Source organism: Alligator mississippiensis, chromosome 1, assembly GCF_030867095.1.
Source record: "Alligator mississippiensis isolate rAllMis1 chromosome 1, rAllMis1, whole genome shotgun sequence".
Taxonomy (NCBI): Eukaryota; Metazoa; Chordata; order Crocodylia; family Alligatoridae; genus Alligator; species Alligator mississippiensis.
In genome coordinates, this window is record NC_081824.1 from 422,370,710 (window position 1) to 422,387,086 (window position 16,377).

At 40.5% G+C, this 16,377-nt stretch overlaps 1 protein-coding gene across 9 annotated transcripts in view; it reads right to left on the reverse strand.

Annotated features, from left to right (window-relative positions):
- The window catches only part of NBEA (neurobeachin), an 882,854-nt gene that overhangs the window by 607,075 nt on the left and 259,402 nt on the right, over positions 1–16,377 (reverse strand). For all 9 annotated transcript variants that reach the window (XM_019498256.2, XM_059716302.1, XM_059716129.1 and 6 more), the window contains exons 12-13: positions 12,127–12,279; positions 10,359–10,527 (exon numbers count right to left, since the gene is read on the reverse strand). In XM_019498256.2, coding sequence (XP_019353801.2) covers positions 10,359–10,527; positions 12,127–12,279 — 322 coding nt within the window. The remainder of the gene's footprint in view (positions 1–10,358; positions 10,528–12,126; positions 12,280–16,377) is intronic.

Consider the following 16,377-nt stretch of genomic DNA (forward strand, 5'->3'; position numbering starts at 1 on the left):
CCATGACAACTACATCCCTTGCCTTAAGTGCCTCTGCAAGCTGGCCCGAAAATTCCCGGTCCATCTCCTCCCCTTGGTTGGGGGGTCTGTAGTAGACCCCCACCGTTAAATCCCTCTCCCCACAACCCCCTTGTATCTTGACCCAGATCACCTTTGCTTGCCCCTCCTCTGACCCCACTTTGCTGGCAGAGGATATGTATTGCTCTTTGACATAGAGCGCCACACCCCCGCCTTTCCTTCCTTCTCTATCCCGCCTGTAGAGCCTATAGCCCCTAATACTAACTGCCCAGTCATGGGATGAATCCCACCATGTTTCTATAAGCCCCATTATGTCTGGGTTTGAACTGGCTATTCTGAGGGCGAGTTCCTCCTGTTTGTTCCCCATTGGTATACAGGCATTTAAGGCCTTGCATAGCTGTGCTTGCCCCCCCTCTCCCCCCCTCCCCGATTAGGAGACTATCCGGACCCCTGTTTCTTACCTGGGCACTCCCTGCATGTGTCACCTGCCTTGCTCGGGTGGCGTCTCCTCGTCTTCCTGTGGCCCCTTCCCCCGGCGAGGCTAGTTTAAAGCTCACCGTTAAAAACGACGCTTACATTTTTAAAGCAGTATTATGCTTCTAATGAAGAGGTGGTATTTTCCTATATTCAACTTGTTGATGTAATTCTGGTCAAAATATATCCTCACCTGCCTCAGATATGCGAGTCCTCAAGTCCCATCTTGTCATTCCTTTAAGCTTCAGCAGCTGTAAATGTTAGTCAGCTTTTCCCTAGTTCCTCCAACACAGGAACCAGGATTAATAATCAATTCCCCATTTGCTCACAAAAAAGAAAAAAAAATCCCTATAGTCCTTTTTTCCTTATTTTATTACTATTAATTGTTTTCATCATGGTTCTGCCTTGAGGCTAATGCCAAATTATACTAGGCCCCATACAAACTTGGTCCCAGCTAAGGACCTGCCATTGAATGAAGAAAAATCAAGGTTCTACTGTGCTAGAACAACACATCACAATATCACTCCCTGCCATGAAGAATGAGTGAAAATCCTGGTGATGATTTTGTCTTGTGAGAGGTAGAACTAAGACCACCCAACTCATCATACCTATAGGCCACCAAACATCCAGTAGATAAAGAAATTCTAATCTCTGGTGATCAGGGTAGATTTCAAAGCAATCATCTTCACAGGAAAGGCACTGTGGATCATGGGCAATGTCCTGATGCATCCAATCTCCAAAAAGTGCTAATGTTACACTAGGGAGAATGAAGCTTGCTTCCTGGAACAATAAACTCTATGAATTATGCTGTGATCTTTCTGGAAATCACTCAGGCAGATCCTTCCATTCTCTGGACACAGAAAGGATAACCTACAAATTATTCTCCGTCTCATACAACCTCTATAATTAAGGACCACATCCTGACCACAGGGCTAGGGACAGAAATTACACATAAACAGGTATAAGTGATTGGAAACTGGTTCAGTTTTGTAACAAAACCAAAGTTCAGTGTGCATAAACTGCTTTCAAAATGGCTGAAACCAGTTTAAAATAAACCTGGAGGGATGTAGCATCAGACTTAACTAATTTAGGTTAAATCAGTTTATTGAACTTCTGTCCCAGATCCCCTCCAGACTCAAGTTAACTCACAGTGCCCCAACATCCCAAGATGCTTTGCACCTCCCCACAAACCCCTCCTTGCAAAGTGGGCAGGTTAGCCTTGGCCCAAGCTGTCTGCTCCAGCCAAGCAGGAAGGTGAGCTCTAGTAGCACCTGGGCTACTAAAGGCATGTGGCTGTATTTTTGGAATCAAAAGTGAATGTCTGTTCACTTGCTTATAACACTCTCACCCCTTGAGCAGCAAGCAGGGAAAAGCCCAAGATGGTGCAGGAGAGGGTGGGTATTTACACTCTTCCCTAATGAGAGTGTCCTGCTGGGGCCTAGCCATGCCCCACCTCAGCTCAGCCTGAAGAAGTGAAGGGAAGGCTGCTCTAGCATCCCTAGCTTCTAGCCTCAGCCACCGCAGGCATGCACCTATATTTTTTCAGTACAGAGGAAATGTCTGTATAGTTGCAAACGGTTCAACCTAGGCAGGTTAGAATAACCTGCAAAGACTGAATCAATTCAGGCTCAGTCTTTTTGAATGTCTATCCCTACCCTAAGGGACACTGAGATAGAATAAAAACAGCACTAAGTTTTTTTCTGCACATTTTGACATTTGGCATTCAAGTATCATTTAACCTGTTTTTTCTGTAGAGCACTTGGGACAAATGAAGAGGTAGTAAATTATGCCATCAAAACCTAGGTCATGGGTTTACGATTTTTCATTTAAGCTATCAAGGATTCAGTGTTAGTAAGTGCTTACCTTGAGTTTTCTTCAAATGTCAATATATAATATATTTTGAAATGTTGCAAAGAAAAGTGTACAGAGAAAAAAACATAACAGAAGGTTTCTTAGGCAATCAAGAGATTTCCTTCTTGAAGTTTTAACACACAATTTAATGCAACAGAGTATTACAAAAAAGTGCTTATTTCACTTAAGAATATAGTTTCATTGGCCTGCATGGGACCAATCACGAGATTATTGCAAGCAGGATTTAAGACTGAACATTTATTTTAAATCCATATGTTATTTTTAGGAACATGTTTAAGAATATCAAAATTGAAAAAAAAAAACCTTAGAAAATAGAAAAATTAATTTTCTCATGTCTCTTTCCGTTAATCTAATTACAGGAAAGGCACCACAAGAGGTACATACAATGAAACGAGAAGAAAGCAAGTAACTATAGTTCAAATTTAAGACAAAAATAGTATTTACAAACTACTTTCTCTAAAAATGGGTGCAACTTCCAATATTCTACTTAACAGAAGAACTTCTAGAAACTTCCTCAGAGTGGACCTTATACTACCTAGGAAGAAACCCATTCACTATAACTGGTTGATGGATCATTCCTTAAGTTCAAAATATTTCTTTAAATGATAAAATTCACAATTCAAGGTATAAAACTAGATTTCTTCTCATGTTATATTTCAAGGAGTTAGTAAAAATTACTTTATGGAACTACATCTTAAATATACTATCCACTGACCATAAGTGACAAAGTGCTAAATTTCCAAAGCACTACAGCCTTTCTTGTTAATGTTTCTCTCTCGTGAGAAAGGAAAGCATTAATATATATCACTACTGCACACATTCTGAGAAGAAAATGCAGTATAAAACTACAAAATAGAATGGGAATAAAAGATGCAAAAATCTTTACAAAAGCCAGGCCAACTAATCCAACTTTACAGTATTTCAATGTACTTGCAGTTTCCATTTCAAGAAAAGGAGGTCAAACAAACAAAATCAGTTCAACACAAAAAGCTTAATAACTTAAGTTGCAAAAACTCGTCAGTACAGATTCACTGGCTCTAGACAGCATTTATTTAACTAACTTCTTTCATTTCCAAAAAACAGTACTTTGGATTTATCAGTGTTGATTGCCAAACTATTTAAGACAATCTGCTGAAAAGCATCTAGCAACCTGTGAAGACTCATCCAGGATTGTGACATTATTAATGGGTCATCTGCTTAAAGCCAAACAGGGATAAAGTCATCCAATAGCACAGGTGCATAGAATTGATTCACTATTAGCATGTTTTAAGTCATTCAGAAATAAGTGTACAAAAACCAACCTATATTTTGTTTCATTATGGCATGACAAAGGAATAAAGCCTTGAACAGGATAACTGTATTGCAGATAATATCAAGCTACTATACTAAAATAAAAGAAAATGTATTTCAGTATCTCTGGGCGTGTCTACACGTGCCATTATAGTGATGTTTTTACTGCCCCATAATGTAGTACTTCCTTTTGGAAGTACTAAATCACGACACAGTAACAGCCCGTACTGCACTGTATGTGCAGTGCATAGTTATTTTTAGCAACTACTATCCCATAGCAGCGCCATATACCAGGGCAGGACATCACCATGGTGAGGTAGCTGCTGGTCACATGTAGATGCCCGTGGATGCTACATTGCCATAGTGTGTTGTTATGGCAATATATCATCACATGCAGACACACCCTCCAAGTAATAAAAAAATGATAGGCCTATAAGACAAGCAAACATCAATCTATTTGAATGCCTGCATGAAGGACCTTGCATTCTTGTGTGTCATTTTACGCTTCCAACTGTAAATTAATTCTAGATGTTATAATCCTTTCAAATAATTTCTGAAATTGTCCAGATTTCTATTAAACTTTCCTCCAAATCTAAAAAGCCTCATACCAAATTAACTCATAGCTTCAGTTATTTCTGACAGTTATTTCTGTCTTCTGCCATTTTTTATACTTTGACATTTTTCAATATCTAACAGTAAAATTATCAGTCACAGACAGCAGGCCTCATTCTTTCATCCTGAAATATCAGATGCCACTTCAAATATAGTGATGGTAACATTCTGAAGTTCTTATAATAAGTGGTTTTATATCTGCTCCTTATACATGGTTTTGAATTTTTAAAAAGGAAACTCTGTAGTGTGCATTTGGCAAAAAGTGTGTGTACATGCATACAAACATATATATTAGATTTTAATATGTGTGTGTGTGTGTGTGTGTGTGTGTGTGTGTGTGTGTGCGCGCGCGCGCAACAATGCTGTACTTGCAAATGCTTTCTTGACATGAAAGTGGTTTTCTGAGGTCATGGTGTTGGTAGGCACGTCAACACGAGACATTTACTGCAGTTGCCCAGCGTCTATACATGCAGCCCTATTAAGCAACAGGAAACTATTAAACTCTGTAGCTGGGTAGCACTTTTAAATAGAAATACTACCCTGCTGCAGAGCTTTTTCATGTGTAGCAATGCATATGTAGACGACTGCCGGCTAGCCCCACACTGAAGCACACTCATGCCCCAGCCAGCCCTTCTGCAGCATGTTGAGCCAGGTTGGAGCAGCCCCATGCTATGCCCCTTCCAGCTGGGGCTGCTCCGACCCAGCTCAATGTGCTGTAGTTCCGGGCGCATTTGTAAATGTGGTGCCCAGGAGCAATAAACTCTGGCATGATATGTGCTGGAGTTTATTGCTGCACATTAATATGCATATGTAGATGTGCCCAGTGACACCTAAACTGGGTATGTTATTCAATTCATACAATATTCTTGAACAATTAACATGGAGGGGGTTTTGTTTGTTTGTTTCAAATACAGATTTATATTTTTTTGGTTCACTCAGGTACTTATGCAAAATGGTAGGCACCTCCCCAAAATTTAGCATGGTATTTGTAAACTTTCAATACAAAGTCTCATCATTCTCTAATTATTCATTTCTAATAAACATATTAATTAGAAATTAATACATTTCAGGAAAAAAAAAAAAAATCACACTCAACCCAGCCATTCTAAATCTCTCTCTCAGTGCTCCTAGATGCTTCTAAGTAAAGTGCACTTTACTTAGTGCACTTTATTTTGAAGCCAGAAAGAGGCACATTAACAATAGACAAGTATTTTCTATGAAGAAAATCTAGCCAGCAGTTCCCTCTTGTTTGCATCAGGGAAGCTTCAGCTCATACAGCTTCACTGATGTCAACTACAGCAAGACAACAGGGCATAATGGGTAAGATACCTCCAGTTATTACATCTGAAATCATTTGGGGATCACCTTCAAAAGGCAATCCTGGGAACAAAAATTCATAAATTGGACGGGCACTTAAGAACCAAGGACTGAACACCAATACAGGAAAAAAGATGATAGTCTACCTGATTTCTGCTAATCTTAATGTTTACAATACATGTGTTAATGATCATTTTCCCTTTTGAGAAGTCTTCATCTTCCACTAATCAAGCTATGCTTTTTCTGTAACTTACTTTTCTGCTACCCTGGGAACTTATCTTTCCTCCAATTTCACAGCTCTGCAGCCTGTTTTAAGTCCTTGCTGTTTATGCCTTTTCGTCAGACCTGAAGAGTAGTGCAGAGCATTCAAAATCCTGCCTAACCCCACCACGCAGTTGGTCCAGTAAAAGATACCACCCACAAAAATGCTCACCTCACACATTTTCTCCTTCACCTGATTCTGAAAAGTATCTAAACCATTTTAGGCAAAATATTTAAAAGCAAAGGAAAGAAATCCATCCCGAAGCAGAAATCTGGAGTGGAAAAACTGCATAAACAGTAAAAGTACACCAAAATTATAAGCAGCTGTAACATGGTTTAGAAGTATAACTCCATTGTCTAAGGTATATCATCCCTAAACAAACCATCCTATACAAATCCATAATACAACCTCTTAGTAAAACTACCATTCAACCTTGACACAACATAGGACATAACACCCTAACCTGCCACTAGTAAAGCAAGGGGACCACAGCAACCAACATCCTGCTTCTGTAAAAGGTTGTTAATATATGTTCAAGAGATCCCAGGTATAGAACCATGCCCCCTGCTACAGATGAAAGCAAAATTCCCCACTGTCCAAACCAATCTCACCATGGGATAAAATTCCCTCCTGACCCCAGATACGGTGATTGGTCTGGACAAGTGGAAAGGCAAGACCCTCTCAGCAGGATGTTCCATGTTTAAGTCCCAGCAGGGAAAATCCTCAACCTGAGCTACATCCAAAACCCAATGCTTTGGAGGAAGGCTTTTAAAAAACAAAAACAAAAACACTCTGACACACAGCAGAAAGTTGGGTGGGATGAGGGGTGGGATGGGGGTACGAATTCCCTCCCTCCCAACCCAATGCAGCAACCAGTAAAGCTCAGAAGCATGGGATATACCCATAGTAGAACATAGGCATAACTATCATCATCCACAACCAGTGGCTGTCCAAAGGGGCCACAGCCTGGATGGAGAAAAGAAGTAGATCTACAAAAACCTTGGGCTTTTAAAGTGATTTGCTAACAGAGAGTATTCAAATTTTGTCAATCTAACTGAAAGGAGAAGAGTGTCTGCAGTACTGAATCAGAATTTTTCAAAATACAAATCTCCATACAGATCATCAGATGTATTCCCAAAAGTTCAAGAGGCCTTAATAATTGAGAGTCCTGCTGTTGGAGTGTTATAAGTAAACACTCCTCAAAACAGGTTCAAGAAAATTAGGTGTTAAAAACAAGATGTCATATCAGGATGAGGTGGAATTTCTGAAGTTTCAGACTTAGGCCCCTGGCAGATATGTAATTAAAGGTGCAGTGGGATCTGATGTACGATTCCCATAATCCTGCTTCCTGCTATGCCACACGTACATGACAGGAGGCATGACTGTGTCAACTGAGTATCAGGTTTCATCACACTATATTGCCAGTGCAGGGGGGAGCCTAGGTTCCTGATCCTGGACTCCCCCTGCACCAGAAATTAGCAAGCTCCAGGGGTGGAAGCCCTGTTAGCTTATTTGGACTGTCAGTTGTGAGGACGTACCATGCACTCTGACAGCTGATCCAGGCTCCCAGCCGCAGCAGTACATGGTGTGCCTCTACAGTTGGGAGCTTGGATCAGCTAACAGGGATCCCAGCCACAGGAATTCAAGGTGCATCCCCATGACTGGGAACCTGGGTCAGCTGACAGGGCTCCCAGCCATGGGGGTTCCCAGCCACAAGAATGCATGTTGAACCCCCATGGCTGGGAGCTCATATCAACTGACAGGGCTCCAAACAATGGGAATGCATGGTGAGACCCCAGGGCTAGGAGCCTGGATCAGCTGACAGGGCTCTCAGGCATTGGGGTACAGTGGAGCTCTTGACTCCAGATGTACCCTAAAGTCAGGGAGCCTACATCTGCTGCTGACCCCAGCCAAGGGGGTGTATCTGAATCAGAGGCTTCAATATGCCCCTATGGCTGGAAGCAGCAGCTGATCGTGGTTCCCAGCCTCGAAGGTACATTGGAGCACTTAAGTGTATGGGCCCCTGAGGCTGGGAACAGCAATCAGCTGATTGGCAGTCTGAGCCCTGGAAGTGCATGGGAGTTCCCATGCATGCTGGAGGCTGGGAGCCCCTGTCAGCCACACATTCAATTAATGGCATTATATAAACCAGCTATAAAGTTATTATACATATTTTGTGTAATGACTTTGTGGCTTATTCCTTCTTTTACTACACCATTAATTGCATTAACGTGTGACTGGGTAACTACTTAAGATATTATTAACTGGTTAATCATGCTCTTAAGTGTAATGTGCGCCAAGGACCTTAAGGTCTGAACTAATATGAACATTTTCTAGAGTAAAGTTAAATCCTTATATATCTATACACACTGGATAGAAGGTGTAGTATAAACTGAGATAAAGTTTTATGTGGGTTTGCTGCCCCACTCAGATTCACAGCAGGGTATTATAACAGATGGTAAATTGTCTGAGTTAATTCTGCGCCGCACACTCGCAGCTCCACACCCACTGTGGGGAAGCTCCATGCCAGACTCCTTGCAGAGGCGAGGGGGGGCGTCCTCTACTCCCAGTGGAGTGCAGGGTCCTGCACAGAAAGGAGCAGGGGAGGCAGCAGGCTCCAGTGTGGGGCTTCCTCTACCGTGAGCGCTGGAGCTGCAAGTGCAGGGAGCAAAGCCCCAGCGATGGGGCAGACTCCGCTCCCTCCCCCCATGCAGCGCTGGCTGGAGCCATACCTGCTCTGGGCACAAGCACCCTGACCTCCCTGCCTCCTGCTACTGCTGCCAGGCAGCAGGGGCTGCACCCCATGGGGAGGGGGGGTGTGTAGGGGTCCCTACACCCCCACACTCACACCCACACACTGCCCAGCTGAACTCCACAATCCCACTGCCCCTCTGGGGGTAAGGAGGAGGAGGGGGAAGAGTTTCCCCCAGCATGGAACAGAGCCTTCCACTGCCCCAACCCCTGCTCTGGGGCCAGGCAGCATCACATGGAGCTCCCCCTTCCCAGCCCTGCGGCAGTGGGGGGGAAGGGGAGGAGGAGAAGGAAGAGTCCCCATCCAGCACTTCACAGAGTCTCCCTACCCACACTGGAAGGAAGAGGAGGGGGAAGAGTCCTCCCCAGCACAGATCAAAGCCCCCCTCCCCACCCTGTGTGACAACCAATGCAGCATAGCCCTGGTTAAGGTGAAGGGTGCAGGGAGAAGGGTTAATTCTTCCCTCTGTCCCTTCCCTGCAGCCAGGGTCTGCCAGCTCCAGGGGCCACCATTGTAGCCCCATCGGCTCTGCTCCCCAGCAGACAGACTGACCCTGGCTATGGTGGGTAAACAGGGGAAGGAGGAAAGAATTAACCTCCTCCCTGCCCACTTTGCCTTAATGGGACCATGCTGGCCGGTGTCTCCACTCAGGCCAGTCCCTGCTTGGGCTACAGAGCAGAAGGGTGGGGTCAGCCCTGCTGTGGAGCAAAGAGCCCCACCCAGTCCAGACAGCATGCTGGGATGCTGGGGGACTCTGGTTTAACTTAAACCAGCAAGGGGTCTGAGGCAGACATTGCATAAAATGGTTTAAGACAAATCAGTTAAGTCTGATACTACATTCAAACAGGTTTATCTCAAACCGGTTTCGGCCATTTTGAAACTGGTTTATGTGCACTGAATGTCTATGCTGTTACAGGCTTAAATCAATATCTGATCACTTAAACCGGTTTATGTGTAATGTCTGTTCCTAGCCTGTGTGTTTACTCCTGACCCAAGTTAAGTATGGAACTTTAAGCACTATTAAATCAATCTCTTTGGTTAAGAGAAGAGAGAAAGCATTACTGAATTCAAAATGTTTTGGAGATTTCAGTAACAAGTACCAGAGCTTTTCATGTGTTTTTCAGAGACAGAGAAGCTAATCACTATATAATTTTGTGAGGCTTATTTGCTTGTCAGACTTACACAATGTAAAACAAGTACATACTGAAGAAATATACAGCTACAAAATCAGAGCCATAGCTGAGCAGTTGTGTGCCCTGGCACCAACAGTGGCCAGGTGACTGCCAATAGCAAAAATGCCAAGCTAGTAACAGCAGCAGCTGCTGCTATTTTGCACTACTTGCTTAAGTCACTGCCTATGACTGGTGCCATGCTCACCCTTCCCCCCCTTAATTACATTACTGTGTAAAATAATATCATATGCGAGGGAGGACAAGTTAGTCAAAATCTAAATTTTTTCTAAAGAATTCAAGCAGTACAGTAGATGTGGTAGAAGAATAGGAATCTATAAATGACACCTAAAAATAGGGGTTATTTTCAAAAGCATTTCAAAAGTCCTGTGTGAAGTACAATAAATGCTGTTTAAAATTTTATTTAAGTACTTATGCAATTATTTGAGATGTCAGCCATTAACTGGTAGCGGTTATCAACCTCTACCTAACTCTTTGTGTATTGGTCCTCCCAGCTCTCACACATTACCAAAGCTGTTACTGTTCTTTGTGAAAAGTTGTACTGTTTGTTATAAATTTATATTGTACTTACCTAGTCCTTTAGGAGTAATGCCACTGCTATCAGCAGGATTAACCACCCAGTAGTAGTATTTCAGCGTGTGCATTAACTGTAATACTGTTCCTACTCTGCGTATTGTATTGTAGATAGTGGCAGTGCCAATAAATTCAGCAGACAGGTAGGTGTACAATGAAAGCTGTACCTAAAATGAAATTATAACCTATATAAATATTAGTTAAATACAAGTAAAATTGCATTTGGCTTTGACATTAAGTAAGCAAACAAATGGGTTAAAAGAAATTTTGTGCGCGAATATCTCCCTCATATTTTTAGCTATACGATAGAAAACATAACTCTTTAGATTTTTTAGTCAGACTGCATTTCAGTTGAATGAAACCCTGATTCTCAAGAGAAACTACAGTTTGATTATTCCTGGAAGAGAATTTCTTAGAACAGAACAAAAAAATTGATGGATTTGGAAGTATATATATATTTAAAAAAAAATATCCTAGATTTATTTAATCCTATAATTTATGACTATTTCACTTTTGGATTACTTTTACAAATATTCATTGCTAGATTAAAATTAAGACAATACTATGATGCAACTATGAAAAAAGGTAAACAGGATTCTAAAATATATGAAGCAAACTATTTCCAGGAGACTGCAATTGTATTGTGCAAAGGGAATGGAAAGACCTTCTTTGCAATACTGTACATAATTATTAGCACTAAGAAAGGTTAAATTTAAACAGCACAGTTACAGAGAGGGACTAATCAGATGATCAGAGAAATGGAAAGCTTCTCTTACAGGAAGACAGTAAAGGAGCCTGGGTTGTTTTGCCTAGCAAAATGAAGGTTTGAAGCGAATATGGTGATTCTTTACAGCTAGGGACAGAAATTATACACAAACCAGTATAAGTGATCCGAAACCAATTTAAATCTGTAACACAACAGAAATTCAGTGCATATAAACCTCTTTCAAGGTGGCCAAAACTGGTTTACAATAAACCTGGAGGGATGTAGTGTCAGACTTAACTGATTTAGGTTAAATCAGTTTATTGAACTTCTGTCGCAGATCCCCTCCAGATTCAAGTTAACTCACAGTTCCCCAGCATCCCAGGATGCTCTGGACCTTCCCTGCAAACCCTCCCTGCAAGGATGGGCGTGTTAGCCTTGGCTCAACCTGTCTGCTCTAGCTGAGCAGGGAGACATGCTCTAGCACCCCCAGCCCTGGATTCTGGCCTGGGCTGCTGTAGGCATGTGGTTGCATTTCTGGAATCAAAAGTGAATGTCTGTTCATTTGTTTTTTCAATCTACGAAGCTTAGATTGGCCTGCAAAGATTGAATCAATTCAGCCTCAGGCTTTTTGACTGGTTGTACTTAGCCTAATAGTACATCAAGGAGACACGCATGGTTTTGGGGGGGGGGGGGGGGGGGGGGGGGGGGAAGGGGGAAAAAAGGAAGTTTAAATTAAAAATGTTGGCACAAAAACAAATAGATACAAACTGGCCATTAATAATTTTAAGCTACAAATTAAAAGAATCTTTCCAATCATCAACTGATTGATTTTTAGATGAAGATTGCAAAGTTTATGAAAAGGATTATATGCAACATGATTGTCTGCTTCAGAAGGGGGACTGTGTCCAATGAGTCTGCTTCAGAAGGGGGACTGTCCAATGAGTCAAGCATTTTCCAAGGGTGCCTCCAGTATAATAAGTTGAGAACCACTGGTATAAAGCAAGACATGTATGGTGCTTTACAAGGCAATGAGTAAATAACTACAACATTGTATACATACCTTTGCAGGAGTGTGTATCCAGATAGCAGGATTGAAAAGAATGTGGTCACACAATTGCTTCAATAAAGGTGCTCCATGTGACAAACCATCCAAATATTTTGCAAAAGATAAAAATTGCTCCAAAACGGCCCTGGTTATGTGAATTCTAGAGGACTGAGAATAAATCAAATGTTAAAACTCTTAGTATACTCTCTTCCTTTAGTGCTAGATTAAAACATCAAATTAGATTTTCACTGCATTAATATTTACTTACTTTTTTTTTAAAATCAGGATAAAAACAGACAAATCCATATACACATCTCATAGCTAATCATAATGGCTTTCTTCAAAGAGGAAAGTGCTACACTTTCTCAGGTCAAAACATTAATATTTTGTTGATAATTTATGTATGTAATGATTAATTAAATGTGCCATTTTGCTTATTGAACAGATACCTGAATCTTATCAAATGTTTGCTTTGAAAGATTTCCTGCTAAAAGATTTTATTTTTCTGTTTTTTCCTCTTTTCTCATCAATATCAGTCAGTCTTCCAGCCTTTGCAGCATAATGCCTTCCCATTTTTTTTTCATGTTTCCAGCATTTCTTCTATATCATGAACCACTTACATATTCCATGGGAGAACACAGTTCATTACAGTCAATGTGTTTCTCAAAATATAAAAACACAACTAAAAACATAAAGAGTAAACAGGATGATAAGCAGCAGTGACAAAGGTATCTCACCATGATTCATGACACACAATTTTGAAGCTCACTCTAGACTCATAGCTGGACTGGCTGAGAATTCTAATACTATAAACGCTTAAGTCGGTCTGTCTGTCAGTCAATCCGTAACACTTTATTTGCACTCTGACTGGCTGATGGAAACAGCCATTCAGAGTGCTCCAAGCATGGGGGAGCACCACCATGATTCTGAAGCTGCACCAAGGACTGGACAGGGGGGCCTCGGCTCCCCCAGCCTGCTCCCTGAAAGAGGCAGAACAGCAGCAGCATGGGGCATTGGGTGGCGGCACTCCATCCCAGCCCCCTGCCCCCGTCAGTCTTGACAGGCAATTGGCTAGTGATCAATAAATGTATACCTGATCATCCAGACGTGATCAGGTGTTAGAACTGGTCAAACTGCTTCAGTATGGTGTCACTAGCTATGAAAGCTGGGAGGCCTTAACCAAGTTAGCCAAACGAGCTTTTGAGGTTCTTTGAGATATGCAAATATAGGCACCCATATGCCAGACATGCTGATTTAATGGAATTGAAACTCTAAAATTTAATTTTGTGCAATTAAATCTTAAAAATAACATTAAGGCAATTTTCTAAAATGTCCCAATGCCAAAAAAGCTTAAAAAAACCCCACAAAATAATTTAAAAATATAACTAGTTCTCCAAACCTCTCTCCAGTGACAGTATAGGACAGAAAAAAGATACAAATGACAAACCTAAAAGGTAGATATTGAGTTATTCACAGCAGTATTTACAAACTGACAAATTACTAAAATATATAAAATAAATGGTAGTTCAGACTTTCATACTGATACATACTCATTGCTTTTAAGAATAAAGCCTTAAAAATTGTGCTAAAATGAATCACTATTAGAATTTAAGCTAAATTAGACAAGAAAATACAAAATAACTAATACAATATACGTACTAAAAACTACTGTGAAAGCAGACTTTTTAGAACACATAAAATCTATTTTTAAACCCTATTTCTCTAAAATACTATCTAATTTAAATTCTATACTATTAAGATTATAGTAGAGAAATTGAAGTAATAGCTGGCATTTTCATTTGAAATCTGTGGCCTAATGTTAGTAGTTATTCCTAGCAAGAATCTAAGACTGTCCTTACATACCAATAACCAATAAAAAAATTAAAAAGGCTTGATGGTGCATCAAACTGTGTAGGAAAAGAGAAAACAAATCTATCTGGGCATGATCAAAACTTTTCTTCCCATGTCTTGTACCCTGTGGTTGAACTACACTCTAAATTCCTTAGAAGCCTAAAGCTCATTTATACAGGTCCAGTTTGCCTTAATTAAAACACAAAGGTAGTCTCTCTAGAGTCTACCCAAATCATGAGTGCATATTTTCATGAAACAGGAGTGTTTGTCTTTGTTCTTCTTAAAATTATATGTATTTAATTCCTCTTATATATCTAAATCTACATATAAATAAATATAGATATCTATATTCTATTTAATATTTATATATATATATATATATATATATATATATATAAAAAAGTTCCATGTGTAGCAATGACAACCTGGCAATGACAAGACTACCACAGATGGTTGTCAGCTCAATTCATACCACTGCTCAGATTTTATCTGGCACTCAGAATAAGAGAAAAACAGAAAGATGGAAATCAAACTGATTTCATTGTTTTTTCTTGCCTCCTCTGAATATCAGGTCATGGGCTCCCTTCACCTGCTGTGGTAAACCATTTCCTATTGCTCCCCTCTCAATAACTAATGGAAATTGCATTTCCAGAATGTCATTATTCTAGAAATGCAATATTATTCAACAAAACATTATTACATTGACAGACCCAGGCTTATGATTTCATGAAATTTTATAACCAGGTTTGTCTGTAGCCATCAATGAAGCAGCCCCTATACTTCCTTCTTTTTATTCATCGTCATAGGTCACCTTAGTTCATAGTAATGATAATAAGCGAAAGGGTCACTTGAGTGCTGGTGGGACTAAAGCTCAGACCAACCAAACATTTTTAAATTTTGCCTTAGTACACAGGAGGGCAAGTTATAGTCAACATTTCTGAAGTGGTAAACAACACAGTAACTCTGTGCACCCTCCATGTGGCTGCAGATACAGATGCTTTCTGTGGCAAGGAAAATAATTTTGTGGACAAAAATGTAAGGATCTTGCCTGAACTTTCTGGAGCCATGGGACAAACCAGAGTTCTTCAAGAGACAAATGCCACATTTTCTTACAGAGGTGTTAAAAGATCTTATATCCTTCCTAACTGGCAATGATTTCTAAAAAGAATCCAGTCCATTACTAGTAGAAACTGTTGATTCCTGCCAGAGAGAAAGCAGAAGACCAGCCTCTCAAAAGGAAGCTGTTTGCTCAACCACGCATCACTTACCATTGGTAATATGACCAGTAACCATATCTTACCTGTCTTTTCTAATTAATGCTATGGCAAGATAGCTAAGTATCTAGTATGAAGAGATTTCCAAGTATTTGTCAATCTGATTGCAATTCTAAGCATAACATAGCAGTTGCTTTGGTTATACTGGTTGATTTCTTTTTGCAAATGAATTAAGACAGTGTGTCCAATGTTATTAGTTCTGTCAGCTGCCTTTGATGCAATAGAATGAGAAGTAAGGATTTGGGGGGGGGGATATCTTTTATTGAACAAACTGTATAGTTGAGATAAAGTTGGGTATATAACTATATAGTTGGGACCATGATGGCTAAAACACCAGTCTAGCACTTTGATATAATAAGATTATAAGGGGGGGGGGGGTGTGTGTGTGTGTGTGTGTGTGTGTGTGTGTGTGTGTGTGTGTGTTGGGTGGGTTGTGGACACACTTGTGTATCGTCAACAGAAGTAGACTTGACTGACTACAATTGAGCATTCTGAGAAAGTGGTGTTGGACAGTTTCAAATTTCTGGAAGAAAACTGTCATGTGCACATTTACAGGTGCATCTTGTCACACTACACCTGTTCAGTATTACAGGAGGGTGTTGGGAATATTACTAAAGATCTAGGTGTTGTGCTGCCTTCATTGCTGACAGCATCAAGATACCATTTGATCCATCCTCAAGATCTGATTACCTTACCCAATATCTGCAAGAAAATACACTATGAATGAAAGCTAGCAGCCATATTTAATTTAATGTAAAGATCACTGGTGATTTGTGGGGGGAAAACTAGAAGATATGTGCAGATACTATTTTCCACTTCATCAAGAAGTGAGACGTTCTTTCAGTGATAAACAATTAAGACAATGTGTTGCTTGTTTTCTGAATACAGACCAAGCAATATTTCATCTACATCTTTGTCATACCCAGTTCCTTCTTCTGAGATGTACTGTATACAAAGCGTAATCTTTAATTTTTCTAGAAATTAATATTGGTAACTAGTTTGTTATCTACATCTACGATATTTTGCTGCAATGTATACTGGCTTTCCATTTCCATGGAGTTGTCATGGCGCAGGGTCCAGTAGGATAGCTGTGATCTTCCTAAGGCCCCCTTTACCGTGCCAAGTTGACCCAATGGGCACC